The sequence below is a fragment of the Podarcis melisellensis genome, assembly GCF_964234715.1.
Source record: "Podarcis melisellensis genome assembly, chromosome: 9".
Taxonomy (NCBI): domain Eukaryota; kingdom Metazoa; phylum Chordata; class Lepidosauria; order Squamata; family Lacertidae; genus Podarcis; species Podarcis melisellensis.
The window spans coordinates 36,365,385-36,382,308 of NC_138541.1; the positions used below are offsets into that span (position 1 = coordinate 36,365,385).

General features: G+C 41.9%; 2 protein-coding genes across 4 annotated transcripts in view; one reads left to right on the forward strand and one right to left on the reverse strand.

Moving 5' to 3' along the window:
* The first annotated feature begins 193 nt into the window (after nt 1-193).
* The window catches only part of HHIP (hedgehog interacting protein), a 68,156-nt gene continuing 51,425 nt past the window's right edge, over nt 194-16,924 (forward strand). Inside the window, exons 1-2 of one of the 3 annotated variants that reach the window (XM_081925996.1) lie at nt 194-567; nt 12,137-12,329. In XM_081925996.1, the coding sequence (XP_081782122.1) occupies nt 295-567; nt 12,137-12,329 (466 nt within the window). In that variant the 5' untranslated portion in view covers nt 194-294. The remainder of the gene's footprint in view (nt 568-12,136; nt 12,330-16,924) is intronic. The other 2 variants (XM_081925994.1, XM_081925995.1) reach the window with 2 other exon arrangements.
* ANAPC10 (anaphase promoting complex subunit 10) overlaps nt 11,613-16,924 on the reverse strand; it is a 111,943-nt gene continuing 106,631 nt past the window's right edge. The window contains exon 6 of the mRNA XM_081926252.1: nt 11,613-11,634. The gene's annotated coding sequence lies outside the window, so the exon portion shown is untranslated. The remainder of the gene's footprint in view (nt 11,635-16,924) is intronic.

Genomic DNA, 16,924 nt, shown 5'->3' on the forward strand with positions numbered 1-16,924 from the left:
GCAATTTCGACGCCTCAGCCGCGCCAACTAAACCGGCCCTCGCGCAAACTGCGCGGCACCTTTCCCTCGCCAGCCCCCCTTTACACCACACGCGACGTGCGCTCTCCCCCCCCCCTCTTTTTTTTTGGTCCCTCAGACATCACTCGCTCCCTCCTTGGAGGCCTCCCCCCCACACCCTCTCTCTCTCCCCCCCCCTCCACCCCCGGATCTAAGGGGTTTCCCCCCACACACACCACACGGAAAGCTTTCGCTCTTGGATTTGCCTTGGGATTTGCCAGCGAAGCTCGCGGAGGCATGGTCGCTCTGAAGATGCTCCCGCTCAAGCTGCTCTTGGTGGCCGTGGTCCTCTGCTTCTTCGAGGGGGAGGCCCGCTTTGGGGAGAGCGGGGGGGCCAAGAGGAGAAGGTGCCTGAACGGCAGCCCCCCCAGGCGCCTCAAGAAGCGAGACAGGAGGCTGCTGCTACTGGAGCCACCCCTCGGAGGGGAGCTCGTGTGCCGGGGCTTCTACCCTCGCCTCTCCTGCTGCCCCAGGGCGGACAGCCAGGGCTCGCTGCACGTGGAGAACAAGGTAAGGCGCGCGGCGGCGGGTGGGAGGGCTGCGCACTCCGGGGCTCACCTGAGCAGCAGCAGGAGAAGGAGGGTGATTTTGGATCTGTAAGGGGGGGGGTCCTCCTCGTGATCTGGGAGGGTGGAAGGAGACTCCTTGGGGAGAACCAAGGAGAGATGGACCTGTATCTGTCTGTCTCTCCTCTTCAGCAGGCTTGCAAAGGTGGTGAGAAGGCCACAGCTCTGGGGAGGTGTCAAAGGTGGCCTGAGCTTGGGTGCTTCAAGCAGTAGAGGAGAAAGGTGAGGGTGGGGGGATAGGTAGACGTCTTCACCTGGACGGATTTCTGTTGGCCAAGGAGCCCATGAAACTCTGGAGTGGCTCAGATCTTCTTCATCAACCCACATGTTATCCCAAACTCAGGCTTAGCAAAGGAGAGAGGGCTGCAATCCCAAACGGACTTTTGCCCGGGAATAAACTCCGTTGAACTTTCTTGCAAGTGAACTTCCATTGGCTCGCACTGTAAGCCCCATTAAGTATAGTTTGACTTAGTTTTGAGCATAAACGTGTGAGGAAGATAGCGCTGCGGTTTCTCTTGGGTACTGGCACCTTTGATACTGTTGTGCCCTTGTTTCCTTTCCGTCTCTTCTAGGATGGGGTGCTAATTTCAGGAACACCGTATGTGTGCGTGCGTGTGTGTGTGTTGGTTCCTGCAGGTTTCTGTTGTACCTCAAGCACAACAGTCCTTGGAAAACTTGTTACAAGGTTTTGGATGGTCACTGATGCTGAGTCTTCAGAGAGTGGCGATGTCAAAATCTGGACGCGGGGCAGATAGTTTGTACAAAAAAACCCCCAAACCTTGACCGCAGGTTAACAATCTAGAATAACAATTTATTTGGGGGGGGGTAAAATTGGGAAATTTTGTGTACTACTGTATAGTGAAGCGATGCTGCAGCCCCTGGAAGCCCCAATTGTCAGGTGGTCCCATCTAGAAGAGAGCAGAAAGAAGCTGAGTTAGAAAACAGGTAGACTTTCGTCCCGGTCTGGATGAGATATGGGGCTGGATGGCGGGGGGGGCGGCAGAGATGCTGCCAATAAAGTCTGGAGGGTTTTCTTGGAGTCAGTCAACGCTCCCTGGCAGCCGTGGGACTGTAAATTAAGGTGGCTTTGGTTTCCCCGTTTATTTTTTCTGAGGGTAGAAAAGTGTGTATGATTCTCTCCACATGTTTGGTCAGGAAACTTCGGGTAGCAGATGGTGATTGGGAGAGCAGATGATGCCAGGACGCTGCAAACTTTTTACGAGCTCTTCCACCGATTAGGTCGGTCCCTTGCTCTGGAGAGAGAAAAGGGGAGGGGGGGGAGAGGATTCCCTGAAGTTGTTCCTCGACAAACTGGAGCGGTTGCAAATGGATCTTTCTCAAACGGGATAAAAGGAGGGTATCTACTGGATTGTGGGTGTGTGGAAAGAGAGAGAGAGAGCGAATTTCCTTTTTTTGCAGCATGGCAGTTTTAACGTCATTAGACTTGATGGCATTATGAGGATAAATGAAAAATCCTAGGCATCCTGGAATAAGAAGGGCGCCTGTTCAGGGGTCTGCTGTTCTTCTGCGTTCCAGCGTGTTGGTGTTCTCTAAGTTTTTCAGGGTATTGTTTCGATCAGAAGGGCAATGTGCAATGCTGGATCTAGGGAGGGAAACGTGATGAATAAATGTCATTGAGAATCACTGCACGTGAAATAAACAATCAGGTGTCTTTCTCACTGCCCCCTCTTTCCCCCTGCTCCCCCTTCCAGCTTTTAGGTTTAATTAAGAATTCCTCCGTTACAACACTGCAGTTGTCAAGGTCTGAGAGCGTCTTGGAAAACTTGTGTTTCAGTCTTTCTGGCCCAAGCATAATAAAAAAAAAATACCCAGCCTGAATCGAATTTTTATGCTCAGTTCACGGTAGATTTCACTCCATTCTCATGTAAACAGCTTCTACGAATCAACATATGTGTCTGGGTGGTATCTCTCACTTTGTTTTGTAACAAAAAGCCATATTGCATCATTTAATTTGCTCAAGTCATGCAAATAGGGAAAAAATCAATAGGACAAAAAGGGGTCGACTTATCCTCCTCCCCACTAAACTGCTGCCCACACACAGAGTCCTGTTGCTTATGGCAAAAGAATAACAACAACACCATTGTATTTGTTGGTTGGTTCGCTAATGGGTGAAACTGGAGAACATCATTCTCCTTCAGTCCCCAGCTCTGTCCAAATGCTCATGCCTTTTGAGAGAGCATTTGTCCTATCGCCTCTGTTCCCAGATGAGCGAGAGCTGTCTTTGCTGCAGGGATTTCAGCAAAGGAAACTCTATTCTTACCAGATGCAGCAGGAGTTTGGTTGAATATTTTCTCCGCATGTTTGGCCAGAGGTAGTGTCAGCAAAGCTCCTGTGTGGTAATCACATTAAACTACACACTAACTACATTCAGATAACCTCCTAAAGTCTCTAACTGAAACCCACAAATGCCAGAGTCAAGCGGGGAGGGGGGGGTGTCCTTAGTTTATCCTGTTAGTAACATCTAGAAATGAGCAGCAGCATCTGCTGGATGGACTCTCTGAAATCTCCCTGTAATAAATAAGCTCTCTGTGGTGGATTAAAGGTGAGACAGACTTTACACAATAGTTGCATTTCTACCCAGCTACAGAACTTGATTTCTTAGCACTCTTTCTTTTGTGGCTGGTGACATCTAAAAACACTTTTAACTGGAAGGACATGATTTAATGTACATCTCAACCCATCATTTCAGGCTATGTCATATCCATATATATCATATCATTCATTCAAACAAAACTTGGCAATAAACATTTTTGCACGTCTGTGTACCAGATGGACCAAAATATGCATTTTCCCCCCCTTTTCATGTGCAGTGCAATCCTCTTCATGCTTACTCAGAATCAAGTCCCATTGATTTCTATGGGATTTACTCTCAGGTAAGTGTGCGTTGGAAAGTTTGCCACTTCTGATTCACGTGACACATAATGGATGACTTTCCATGCAAAATGCGTCTAGTAGATTTAGTGATAGCAGACTCTGAACAGGGTGCTCTGGAAATGCTCCAGGAAGTACATCCCTATGGCTGTGCTGTGACACTGCACTTATGATATACCCACCCACAGACAAGTGTAAGGGTGATAAGAATTAAGTGTTTCAGCAGTTTTTAAAAGTAATGAAGCACACTCAGCAGTCATTTCTAATCACAAAAAGCCTCTTGGTTTAAGACTACATTTGTCAACCCTCTGGCAATTTAATGATTAAATTATTGATCTGTATTTTTAGTGAAATGCTGCCAAGCCTCTTAAGTAGTGCAAAGCTGCAACAGAAAATGCACAGACACATGAAATTACAGTCTCCCTTTATCATCTTTATTTGGTTTTGTTTTATTTGCATGATGTCATTGACATTTTATCCCTACCTTCTGGTGCTCTGGATTATTCTCCATTTACCATTTGATTCTCTAAATTCATAAGCAAATAATGACATATTAAAGTTTTGTGCATTATTTCTTTTAAAGTTTTCTTACAGGCTGTCAAACACGGTGATCTTCCGTACCTTAGTTGGTTTCACAGCCAAGGCTGTCAGGGAATGGGTGAAAAGTAATTGTTTTCAAGTGTGCCCTTTTACAATCATTTGTTTGCTCTGGCTCTTTCTTCAACAAAAGCTATTGTTGAACACATCCAACTAAACAAATAACTCATCTTGGGGTCCCTGTAACAGCTGCCTTGGTACAATGATCTATTTACATATTGTCCTAAAATTGAAACTGAACTCCTTAATGACATAATCTAGTACTATAGTACCAAATGAAGCATATGCTGAAACTAGCAGCTGAACCATCTTGAAAGCATTCTGTTCGCAGGAATAATTATTTGTATACCAAATACTGCTTCATATTAACATCAGAACTGAATGCTATGATTTTTCTGCTGACTTGCCTCCTTGCACCCGTGTGAAATGGTACAAGTTGTGTTGGCCAGATTCTCTTGTAAAATCAGAAGAAATTATGCTCCTATATGCCTGTTCCCTTTCACCTTTAGCTTAATAGTGCCAACCCAACTTTGTAAACTACAAGTCCCTGCATATTTATCTCACCTGTCTTCTCTTGGCTTCAGCTTCCTGGGTAGAGATTAAAGGATGAGTTAACATATGTTATGAATCAGTCAGTAGGCATAATAATTAGTAAGCATACTGTAAGCTTAAGCCACTATAATTTCATGGTTCTACATATGGCTTTTGGAAACAGCAAACTAATTTGAGTATAACAAATCTGATTTTTTTAAAAAAATGTATGCTCATTCTGAAAGATACATTTTACATTTGGGGGGAGGGGTGCATTTATTCAGATTAATCCACATTTGCCATGCCCATGACAGATTTGCCAGTGAGTGAAACAGGGTCTGTAGGAACTGATGCATGCAGAAAGTCCCAGTCCCTGACATCATCAGTTAACAGGATCTCAGGTACGGTAATTGATCTGTAATCTGAAAAGGAATCATAGCTCAGTAGTAGAACACCTGCTTGGCATGCAGAAGGTCCTAGTCAAAAGAATAAGGTAAGATATTATGTGAATGGCCTCAAGCTAAGAGCAGCTTGCCACTCAAGAGTAGGCAGTATTGGGCTAGCATAAAGCTGACCTGGTATAAGCTTATTTCCTGTGTACCAGAACTCATATATTGCAAAGTAGGCTAAGTCTGCAATACGAGAGCAGTATGAACTAACATACCACACAGAAACAAGTTCAAGTAGCGCATGTTCACATAGAGACTTCCTCACACCCCATTAGGCCTGTTTCTCTGGGCACACCTTTGATGCTGTGTGTGTGTGTGCCACCATAGGTGAGGGAAGTCCCTGTGTGAGTGAGTCCTTAATGCGTATTTCATAGAGCCAATCCAACCATAAAGGCAAACTAGGCAAATCTGGAGTGTCCAATTCCAGGGGTGCTCACTACAGAGCTGCTTCCTGTGCTTTTGGAGGAGGCAAACAGGGGCAGCTTAGCAGCTCAAGGCCTGTGAGAGAGGAACCCCAGTGTCCCAAGAGCCTTAAACACTGTAGTAAAAGGGAAGAAAGTAATGTAGTGAGAGATATTTAAAAAGAGGACACAAAAATTACACCCTAGTCAGCTTTTGTTCATTTCATGTGCAATACAGTAGTCTGAATTTTTGCAGGACGCAACAACTGCAACTACCACGTTGCTTGTGGTCATTCCTTGCCCAACCCCCGCTCTGCTTCTCCTCTCTCTCATTCCCAACAATGCTGGCCTTCCACTGTCAGCTGTGCGGAAGTCCACCCCTTGCTGCTTTGGGTGGCAGCCCTGCCTAGGCTTGAGTTCTGGGAGCTGGGGGTGCAAGAGCTAGGCAGATGTGGGTGGCACCACTTTGGGGAGGACTCAAGGGCAAGGGCCACCACCAGTGGATGTTAATCTACTGAATGAGGAGCTTTATATGGGCCTTTTATTCTGTGAGATTGGCTGTTTTGCCCAGTTAAAATTTAAAAGCACAGTCTGGGGTCTTAGTTTTCTTTTGAGTCTTGGGTTGATGATTTTTGATATGTGTCTGCAGTAGGATCAGCTGGGGAGAGCTCAGCAGGCCCCAGTTGCAGTGACAAAGTATGGTGTGAGAGAAGGGTCATGCCAAGTAAGGGGGACTTGACACAGAGAGTTGGTGGCTGTGCCAGCTTCTTCTCTTGCCAGAGTAATTGTGGTTGTGGTTATCAGCCAGCCCTCAGGTGCTGTTATTAAGTACCAGGTCAGTTTTAAATAAAATCTCCCTCATTCACAATTTGTGAATGGTGAATCTGACCTGGCTTGTGTTACCAGTACTTGGCTGAGTTTAACTTATCTTACCCACCTTTCCCTACCTGAGTACTTGGTACAGTGTCAGGGCAAACTTGGGGGGGGGGTCAGGGAAGAGGGGTTGCTGTGACAGTAGAAATTGGATATCTCTCTCTCTCTCTCTCTCTCTCTCTCTCTCTCTCTCTCTCTCTCTCTCTCTCTCCAGGCTTCCTGTTTTCTTGAGTGGGAATCTAGTGTGTCTTTGCCTTTTATCAGACAATTGGAACAGATTAGGGATTCTGCTAATTTACCATCCAGCTTGCTGCCCAGCAGTCTTTCTGCCTGAGCTAACAGAAGTGGTCTTGGAGGTAGTGTTGTCCCACCCCCACCCCCACCCCCCACCCCAGGCTGTTGATCCTAGGGGACTTCAACATTCATGTTGAGGCCACTAAATCTTGGATGCCTCAGAACTTCTATGGTCACAATAATAACCATGGGGTGCTATCAGCCTAATGCAAATGGCAGACCACACTCTGGATCTGGTCCACCAGCTGGGAAGAGGGTGATCTGAAAGTGGGGAGTTTTAACCCCAGTTGCTTGTCATAGTCTTATAATTTCCTGTTCAGATTTAGGTATTCAGCTGCTTTCTCCCTCTTCAGCAGCTGGAGACCTATTAGAATAATCTGCCTTTTGCTGATGGATCCAATTGGTTTCCAGGCTACTCTGGGAGATACTGCTGTCAAAATCCTGGTTAACCTGTGGACTAGGTGGATGATGTGGACTATGGTTGCCCTTGAGCACCCTGTCCTGTTTGTAGAGCCAAATTGACTTCTTGGTATCACCAGAGCTTAGAGCAATGAAACAGCTTGAGTACACGTAGAAGAAAAATCCAGATGAGTGCAACTGAGTGTTCATTATTGAGTCTCCTCAATAGCAGTGAATATAATGAAGAAGCACTTTGCTGCCTCCATTGCATCCTCACTATGCCACACAACAGAACTTTTTGGGTAGTATGGAGCCTTTTATACTCTGCCCAAAGGAGGTGGATGAACCAATGTGACCCATTGTGACTTTTGTAAAGCATTTTGGGGATAAAATCCTTGTATCCAAGTAAGGTAAAGGTAAGGTAAAGTATCCCTGCATGGTTAAATCCAGTCAAATTCAACATGGGGTGCGGCACTCTTCTCCACTTTCAGGCCAAGGGAGCCAGTGTTTGTCCACACACAGGTTTCTGGGTCACAGAACACAGTGACAAATGCCAGAGCACACAGAAACACTGTTTACCTTCCTGCCACAGCAGTACCTGTTTATCTACTAGCTCTGGTATGCTTTCAAACTGCTAGGTTGGCAGAAGCTGGGACAAAGCAGGAGCTCACTCCATCACGTGGATTCAAACTGCCAACCTTATGATCGGCAAGCCCAAGAGGCTTCGTGGTTCAGACCACAGTGCCACCCATGTCCCTGTCCCTTGTATCCACCATGCCTTTCACTGCAGCAGGTGACTCTCAACAGATATCCAGAACACCATTGTGTCCTGTTTTGTTAAGTTGATATGGCTTGAGAATATGGACAAAATTGTTGGATCTGCATAGGTGACCACATTTGCTCTTGACCCTTGCCCTTTATGGGTAATGAAAACAAAGTAAAGATTGGGTGGCTAGCTCAACCAGGGAGGTGATTAACATCTCTGTGTAGGAGGACGTTATCCCTAACTGCTTAAAGGAAAACATTAGACTTAAGAAATGCTCCCAGGAATCAGAGAATTTAAACAACTATTGACTGACTGCTACTGTTCCCTTCTTGAGCAACATTGAGTAAGTTGCTACTAACTAGATCCAGGCTCTATTGGATGAGACTGATTGTCTGGATCCATTTCAATTGGAGTTTAGGCCTGGCTTTAGCATAGAAACTGTCTTGCTTGCCCTGTATGTTGAGAGACAGGCAGAGTATGATGCTATTGATTCTCCTTGATATCCCAGAGACTTTTGATACCGTTGACCATAGTATCCTTCTGGAGCATTTGTCTGAAATGGGCGGTACCACTTTACAGTGGTTTCAGTCCTACGTGGATGGTCATCTTCAGACAGTGGTGCTTGGGGATGTTGTTTAACCCCATGGTCCTTCCTATGAGGGGTACTGCAGTGGTCAATTTAATTGCCAATGCTATTTATTGTGGCACCTTAATGATTAACAGATCTGTTACAGCACAATATTCCATGGGCTACAGTCCACTTTATCAGATTGATCAGATTTCCTTTGAAGCAAAATATTTTAGTGCATTGTATGTGGTAATTGTCTTACCAAAGTTAGGATGTCTGTGTTATTAACAACTGCTTTGTGAATTACCACTCTTCATTATGTAATTATCACTGTCTGTGTTCTTTTTCTGCATTTCATTTCCCTGTTTACAGTATCCCCTCCCTATGTATGTCTATACCTGTAAATTCATGCAACTGATAAAGTGGACTGTAATCCACAAAAGTTTATGCCATAATAAATTTCTTAGCCTCTAAGGTACCACAATGCTCTTTGTTGTTTTTAAAACAACAGTGTTTTTACTTGTCTGCAGAAATCAGAAGGGAAGCTGTTAGAATTACCCTAGGAGGGGAGTTCCATGAGAATTAGCTCAGAGCTTGAATATTCTAGTGAATTACCTCCAACAGCTGCTTAAAGCTTGCAGCTGCCTAGAAGAAAACACAGCAGTTACCTCTTGGTAAAACTTGAGCTATGCACAGCCCATCAGGAAACTATGTGTAATGTTAATTTTATAATTTATTAATCATATTCTACACATACATACACATCCTAACATGATGTACAAAACGCAAGAAAACACAGCCAAAAACAACACAGTAAATAACTGGATATAAATCTAAAAGTTTATAGCTACATAAGTAGAGACCCATGGCAGAGGCATTTTCATCCAAGCTGGGAAAGTTTATCAGATAAACAAATTCAGTTGTCTGCAAATGCAGATAATGAGTGCCTCCTCTTGAGAGGAACACAGTTCCGCAGAATAGGGGAGCCACAAAAAAAACCCCTGTTCTGATTTACTGTGGAAAAGGCTTCTAAGATCGTTGGAACTTGAAAGAGAATCTCTCCTACAGATTGCAATGATCTACTGGGTATATAAGGGATAAGGCAATCTCTCAATTAATGAGTAATAAGTTGTCCATCTTTTGAGTTTTATTTGTGGACTTCTTTTGCCTGGCCTAGTCTGATGCATTTTTCTTTTCTCTGCGGTCAAACTAACATTAAAAAATCTGTACCCCTTCATCTCAGCATCCTATGTGTCTTTCTCCTGGTTATGGCTTCCTGCTAGACTCAGGCAGTTTCAACTTCCTTTTTCCAAGCTGTGGCTTCTTTTCAGGCTTGGTGATATCAGGTGATGCATTCAGCAGTTACCAACAACTCAGTGCTACCTTCTCCTCATCATGCTCTTTATCCCTTCTCTCTGGTGCTTCCATCACTTCCAGTTCATCCATCGGCAGTGGTGCCACCTCCACCTCCATGGAAGATGTAGCAGTCATTTGTCCCAGGAAAAGAAGTTGTGAATTGGAAGTGCAGAAAGCTTCCATTTGGACATACCCTTTATGACCTTAAGGATGAAGGGCCATCTTTGCTTTGAGATGCCAAAACCTAGTGCTGAGACAGTTGCCACACTGGGGATTTAAACCATTAACAGTGTATAATAGAGCTAAAGGAGAGTACTGTACCATTTTCTGAATTGTCTGTGCTTCACAAGTGCAGGCTATCTTGAAAAATATGCTTGCAAGTGGTTTAAAATGTCATATGGTTAAATTTAGGTGGGTTTTTTTGCTAAGACAGTTCCAGTGAATTGAGTGCATTTCACTGGCACAAGTGTAATGAAACCACTGACAGATCACTTAGCATGATGAAACACTCTCTCTGATCTAATTTGACTCCAAGTTTTATGTGATTGCCACCAAGCCAATAAATGTGATGACTCCAAACTTTTTTACAGTACTGTGGTGTCTCAGAAGAGCCATGATACAATATACACTAATTATGGGCTGACTCCAAATTGAATTAAGTAATAGAGCTGGATTTGGCATAGAAAATGTTTAATTCAAGCAGAATGAATGGAGCAATGTAGCGAAAAATTACTGTACTCTTTCCAAAAGAACTGCTCAGTATGACGTTACAGAGACTGAAACACCACATATCCCACATACTCCATGGTCTGAATAACATTGTTAAGTGTTGAATATCAAATTGATTCTAGGTTGTAAAATCTCCCAGAATGCAGAATATGGCTGGGACATTATCCATATTATATTTTAAAAAATCTGAAAAATATATAGAAAAAGACATCCATATGCATGCTGAAATAAATATTACATTTTACTTTCAGGTAATAAGTTACAAATAAATGGGAACATGCAAGGAGTGAAATATTGTCATGTCTTTTTTATATATAAATGCAGTTGCTTTTTGACTGTAGGGCTTTTCAATGCAAAATGGTTTACTGGCCAATTTCTATATTCTTGGGGGAGCCATAATATTTTCCAGATAGTGGCCTACAGGCAGAAAATCTCTCTTATGAGGGATGGGGTCATTTAATAAAGTTGGTGTCATCTAGGAGGAAGTATTTCCCTGTTATGACACATACAAAATCCAAAGAGTGTTGGAACATTAAAGTCTGGAATCACATTCATGCTCTCTCTCTCTCTCTCTCTCTCTCTCTCTCTCTCTCTCACACACACACACACACACACACACACACACAAAGAAAGACCTTTTGATAACAAATTTCCTTTCAAATGCAACTGCTGGCAATATTTTACAATCCACTTTTAGAAAAATCTATTGACTAGATTAATATATCTTAACATAGACTGAGGGCTTCCTGTTGACCATCCCTGGTATGGAGTTTGTCATGTAAGTATATCACAGAGGACTGTCATGCATGGGAGAGGGAAGGAAGGGAGAGAGGATTTAGATGACCATGGAAAGGTGAAAATAAACTAAATTGTTCACCAGTTTGTATTGAAAACTAAACTGAGAAAAATTATGAATCCTTATTTGAAACATTATGAGCCCCCAAGTTTCATACTGACAGGACAGGAAATATGAGATTTGGTGAAATCACTATGCCAAACCATATAAACTATATAAACCAACAGCAGCTGTACCTACCAGAAAGGCAGTAGCCAGCTACTACTACCACCTTCATGAGCTTCTCTGTTTAGTACCCCCATGTTGATCAGATTGGAATGAAAACCAAAGAAGGATGTGGCCAGTTCTATGGATGTGTTGCTGGCAAAAGGGAAAGTTTAGTCATTAAGCCTGAGGTTCTCTATTGCTATTCAACTATGAATTTAATTATGACAAGTTTCAGTGACTGTTCATTATACATTGTGCATTCATTCAGATAGTGTTCCAAACGTTAAAAGCAAAAATACTCGTATTTTTGTTGATGAATGTGGTTTCTACTGTGCTGTAGATCAACTTCATAAGATGATATGGGGCCAGTGATAATCAAGCAATCCCATTCTAGAGCTGGCAATGAGTTGGCTTTTGACTAAACCGATTGGCTTTCAGGGCTGCAGAAAAACTGCACAGACTTGTGCTAAAAATACTGGTGAATTATGGGTGCTCAGTTGCTTAGACTTATGTGTGTTTGCCTGTGACATTGCTGCTTTTACACGTATTCCTGTATAACTGCCCTGCTTAAACTGGCATCAGATATTTGCATTAGTTCACAGGCCTTTTTGCAGAAGGCGGGAAACCTTATATGTCTCTGGTTTGTGGCTTGCAGATCTTTTCAGTTACCAACAACACAGAATGTGTGAAGATGCTGCAGGAAATCAAATGTGCACACTGTTCGCCGAATGCTCAGAATCTGTTCCACTCAACTGAGAAGGAGGCATTGGGAAGAGAACTAGTTCTTCCTTTCCTGTGCAAGGATTATTGTAAAGAATTCTATTACACTTGCAGAGGTCACATACCAGGTAAATCAACATTGTAAATACTAACGTATTATAATTGTGTATACCTTTTATTGCTAACACATTGTGCAAAGCATCCTATGTGTATCCTAATGTGTTTTATTCAGAAAATACTGTTCAGGGGTCTTACAATTTGATCTAGATAAGCAGATCATCTACAGTTAAGTGTTTCTTTTCTTAAAATTCATTATGTTAACTTGGCATAGTGTACAGTTTGTCCTGTTCTCCCCATGGGACACTAAGCCATAACTCCTGGGCACTGCCCTTTATCCAGTTGCTTAGTCTCAAGGCAACAGGATCTAGGCAACAGGTCCAGAGTGCAAACTCTGGTAAATCAGGATTGAGCACAGGCTCTGCAGGACCTGGGAGAGCTCCCAGTGGGTGTTCCCAGAAAAGGCAGATCACCACCTAACTGACAACTCGCTTCTGGCTTGAAGCATCACACCTGTGTGCAAATGAACAGCCTCAGAATGTGCATTATTATTTCTCTTCTGAGGATCTCTCATGGAGAAGAGGCCTGTTTTATACCTTTCGCCGGAGTGTTGTGTGTCAGAAAAGTGGAACTAAATCTGAAACTGTTCTCCTGCTTCTGCAAATACTATAAAAGGGTCACTGCTTAATGTTTTGCATGCAAAAGGTTCCAGGTTCAATCTCTGGCATCTTCTGGTAGGGCTGGGAAAGACTCCTGGCTGAAACCCTGAGGAGCTGTCACTACTTAGTGCAGACCGTACTGAGCTGAATGGGCCAGAGATCTGACTCATTATAAGACATCTTCCTATATTCTTGTGCACAAGCAGAAGTATGGGAACTGCTATTGAACCTAACCAACTACAGCACTGTTTACAAAATAGCGTTAGTGGGTTTTTATTTTTTACTCATGGTTCTTTCAATTCAACCCTATAATTTGGATTCAAAGTGGAGTTATCATCATCATCATCATCATTACAATATTTATTATTTTGTATAGCACTTAAAATAAACTAAGCATTTAGTTGCAATTGAAAGCTGCCCAAAGACATTCAGCCTAAATATTGACAAACCATTGGGGAAGGGGACATAGAAAAAATATGCAAAATATGGAAATGGTATATGGGAGAAACTGTTGGTGTAAGTTTAATATTATTATCACACTTTAAAAAATTGTAAAAAAATAAACAAAAAACACACACACACCCCAAAAAAAACAGTAAGGGAGGAAGACCAAGAAAAAAGGTTGGGTTTTCAGGAATGTTTCAAACGAAGTCACAGAGGAAAGTAATCCCAGCCATAGGGAGAAATGGAAGACCAGGGAAAACCCCTCAGTCCAAATAGAGGATCAAAGGAAAGGCAAGCAAAGAAACAGGAGAGTGCCAGGTAGCAATAAAGGAAGTTGATGTCCTGTCCTCTTTGAAGCACTGTGCTAAAAGGGCCATATCAGAGGTCACAGGCAGCCTCAGGTGGAATAGTGGGTGTTAAATCATCAGCGAGGAGCCCCAAAATGCCTGATGCCTCAGAAATGTTCACTTGAAATTTTGAAATACAAATATGGACTCAGAAGACTACATGAGATGTCTACTTCATTTTTTAAAAAGTTTGTTGTCCTTTTAAGAAAGCTGATTTTGTAGTAATATAAGTTAAACATATCTAGAGGACTAAAGCAAACCTTCAAAGTATTTGTAGGATTTGGACCAGTTCCATGGTGTTGCTAAACACATTGGGCAAAATAGTGGCGTTTGATAAACACACGAGACCACAGCATAGTAAATGTTATTCTTAATGTATTATGTAATAGAGAAGAGAATCTAGGCCATGAGATCTATGGTGACCATACATGGGACACAATCCAGATAAATTTACATTGTGCTTAACACCCTTTGACACCAATGGGTTTTAGGAACACTCAACTTTCTCTTGATTGTCCCTGTAGTCTACTATCACCTTTCCCTGTACTATCAAAATGTTTTGCAGGGGGTGTCTTATCCTCCAGCTGCTCCAACTTAAACCTAATTATCATAAATTATTCTGCTTTTTTTTTTTTTACTTTGCATATATGCTACTGTCCCCTAGCAAAGGATTATGAGCACAGTGCAGGCAAAGACAGAAACTTTTAATTCCCACTGTGATTGTTCCACAGTGCTTAAATGCCTTCCATTTAAATTTATGAGAATTAATTTGCCTGGGCCACAAACACTACTTGTTGCTTTTTAAAATGTTTCTTTCTATCTCTATCCACAAAATGAACTGTGTCCTGCTCTCTGATATTGTACCACCTTTTGAAATACAAAGTTGTGACTATATAATTGCAAAGCTGTTTTTCCTTGCATTATCTCTTTCCATGTTTACCTTAAAAGTGTAAATGATGTTGTTGTATAAGAAAGCGGAGGCAATAAGACTCTTAATGCCATGGTTTGGCACTAGTGTGCACAAAAAGAACTGTGTAAAACTGAGTCTCAGCCTTGTGTTCTCTATCCTTCCTCTGAGGATTCTTAAGTGACTTCCTCTTAGATCCAAAAGCAATGAATATATTTTGCTCAAATCATAGTTTGCTCTTAAATTAGGATCAAACTGTGGTTTGGGATCTTGGTTTAAAGAGCAAGCTGTCATTGGAGCAAACCATAGTACACTGCACTAGGACACAATGGGAAACTATGGTTTGTTGACAAACAGGAAATCAACTTTAAAATCCTTAGCACATGAGGGAGGATAGCTCAAGCTTAATTCTTGACTCTCCTTAGCTCTGCCCATCTATCTATAGCCAAACTATGGTTTGGTATTTCATCTGAATGCAATCACTGTCATGTGAAGAGTAGAAGAAATTAGCGGGTGAAACTCTATCACACCTTGAGTTGTATAATAATTATTTATGAAATTTGTGCAGCTTTTTTAAAAAAGTTGCATAAATAATAAGAGTTAAAACAAGGCATAGGCGAATGTGAAGCACTTTTGGAAAAAAGGCTTTTCAAAAGAATATTTGTGTACAGTGTTCTTGATTTCTTTTAACTCTCAGGGATGCAGAACATTTTTGTAGTGCTCTTTGACTTGAGAAAACATTTTGAAAAGGCTTGATTTTCCCCTTTGGTGTGGTTTAACATGGATCTAAACTCATTCAAATATGAAAATATTATTATTGTCTTTGTAAACTACAGAGACGTTTCTAAGACTTTCCTAAACCAGCTGTTCTTTGCTCTTTATTGCATTCCGCAAAGCAAAGCAGAATAGATCAGAGTTGCCAAGACTGCCTGCTGAGCAGCGATAACAGATTAGATTAAATGTTTGGCTCATGCTGGAGTCCACTAAGAAGAATTTCTTTTTATTTTTATTTATTTTTAATACTATTTAAATAAAAATAATAATTATCACATATGAGAAGCACATCCTGCTAAACTTTAACATTGTGTGTGTGTGTGTGTGTGTGTGTGTGTGTACAAAAGTCATTGTTTTTGAGGAAAATTTTCTTTCACGCTATGAAAAGAATAAGATGCTAAATGCTAAAGGAAGTGGAGAGAGAGCGATCTGAGCTGCACAGGAGCTGGAGTCGAAAGAGCCTCACTCCCTAGATCAACATATGTGGTGACGAATGACAAATTTATTTTCCTACAGAGCTTGTGTATATGTAAAACTGCTGAAGTGCATCAAGATGTCAAGTGCTTTTTGTGACCACCCAGGTTGCCTTGAAAGATAACCAGATGAAAACATAACTTTTAAGCACTGGGCTTTGGAGGAAATGGCTTACATGCTGTAGCATCAGCTAGAGTAGGATTTTTCCTACATCAATCAGATGCTAATAATCATTATAAAGACTTGTTCTGAAAGTGGGCCACAAGGAAAATAAATAAATAAATAAATAAATAAACACACCCATGTCCAACCAAGTTAACTGATTTGTTTGGCAGAGTGATCATTCAGTGGTTCCTGAAAGTGGTGTGCTGAGGTTTGGTTTCTGTTTCTGGGACAAATAACTGATGGCTCAGTTCTATAGTTCTGTGATATTAAAACCGGGGAGAGGAGCAATTTTTAACAGAAAAAACATATAGATTTCAGTTTATTTGATCTTTGCAACTCTTTCTAAAATCTGTAACAATTGCCTGAATTGGAGTAGTCTTCTTCAGCAAAAACAACAAGAGTAACAAATTGATTATGGCATAAACTTCCATTGCCTTAAGGCAGCAAACCTTGTCTACTCACAAGTAAGTCCTATTGAATTCCTGGGCCTTTTTACCATGTAAGGTTAGGACTGCAACCTAATATCTCTAGTGAGCAAAAGCTTAGGCCTGTTCACCTTTAAGCTGTCATAGGACTCTTTGGTGTTGCTTCCTAACAGCTGAATCCATAAGAAATATGTATAAAGAATTTTTTAAGTACCTGGCTTTATTCAGCTGACATTTATTGCTTTCTTGTGAATGGGAAACAAAAGGAAATTTTACAACAGCCTGTTATATCTCAAAATAGAAATGTAGCTGTGTTGGCCCATGAGGAGAAGAAAATCCAAACTTCATAATTGGGCAACAGGGCCAACCAAAATGTCACAAAATCATGGCAGGCTTTGAGAATAACTTAGAAAGATTAACCAGGAATAAATAGGCTTATAAAGGACTCTGAATTAGAGTGTAAAGGATCAA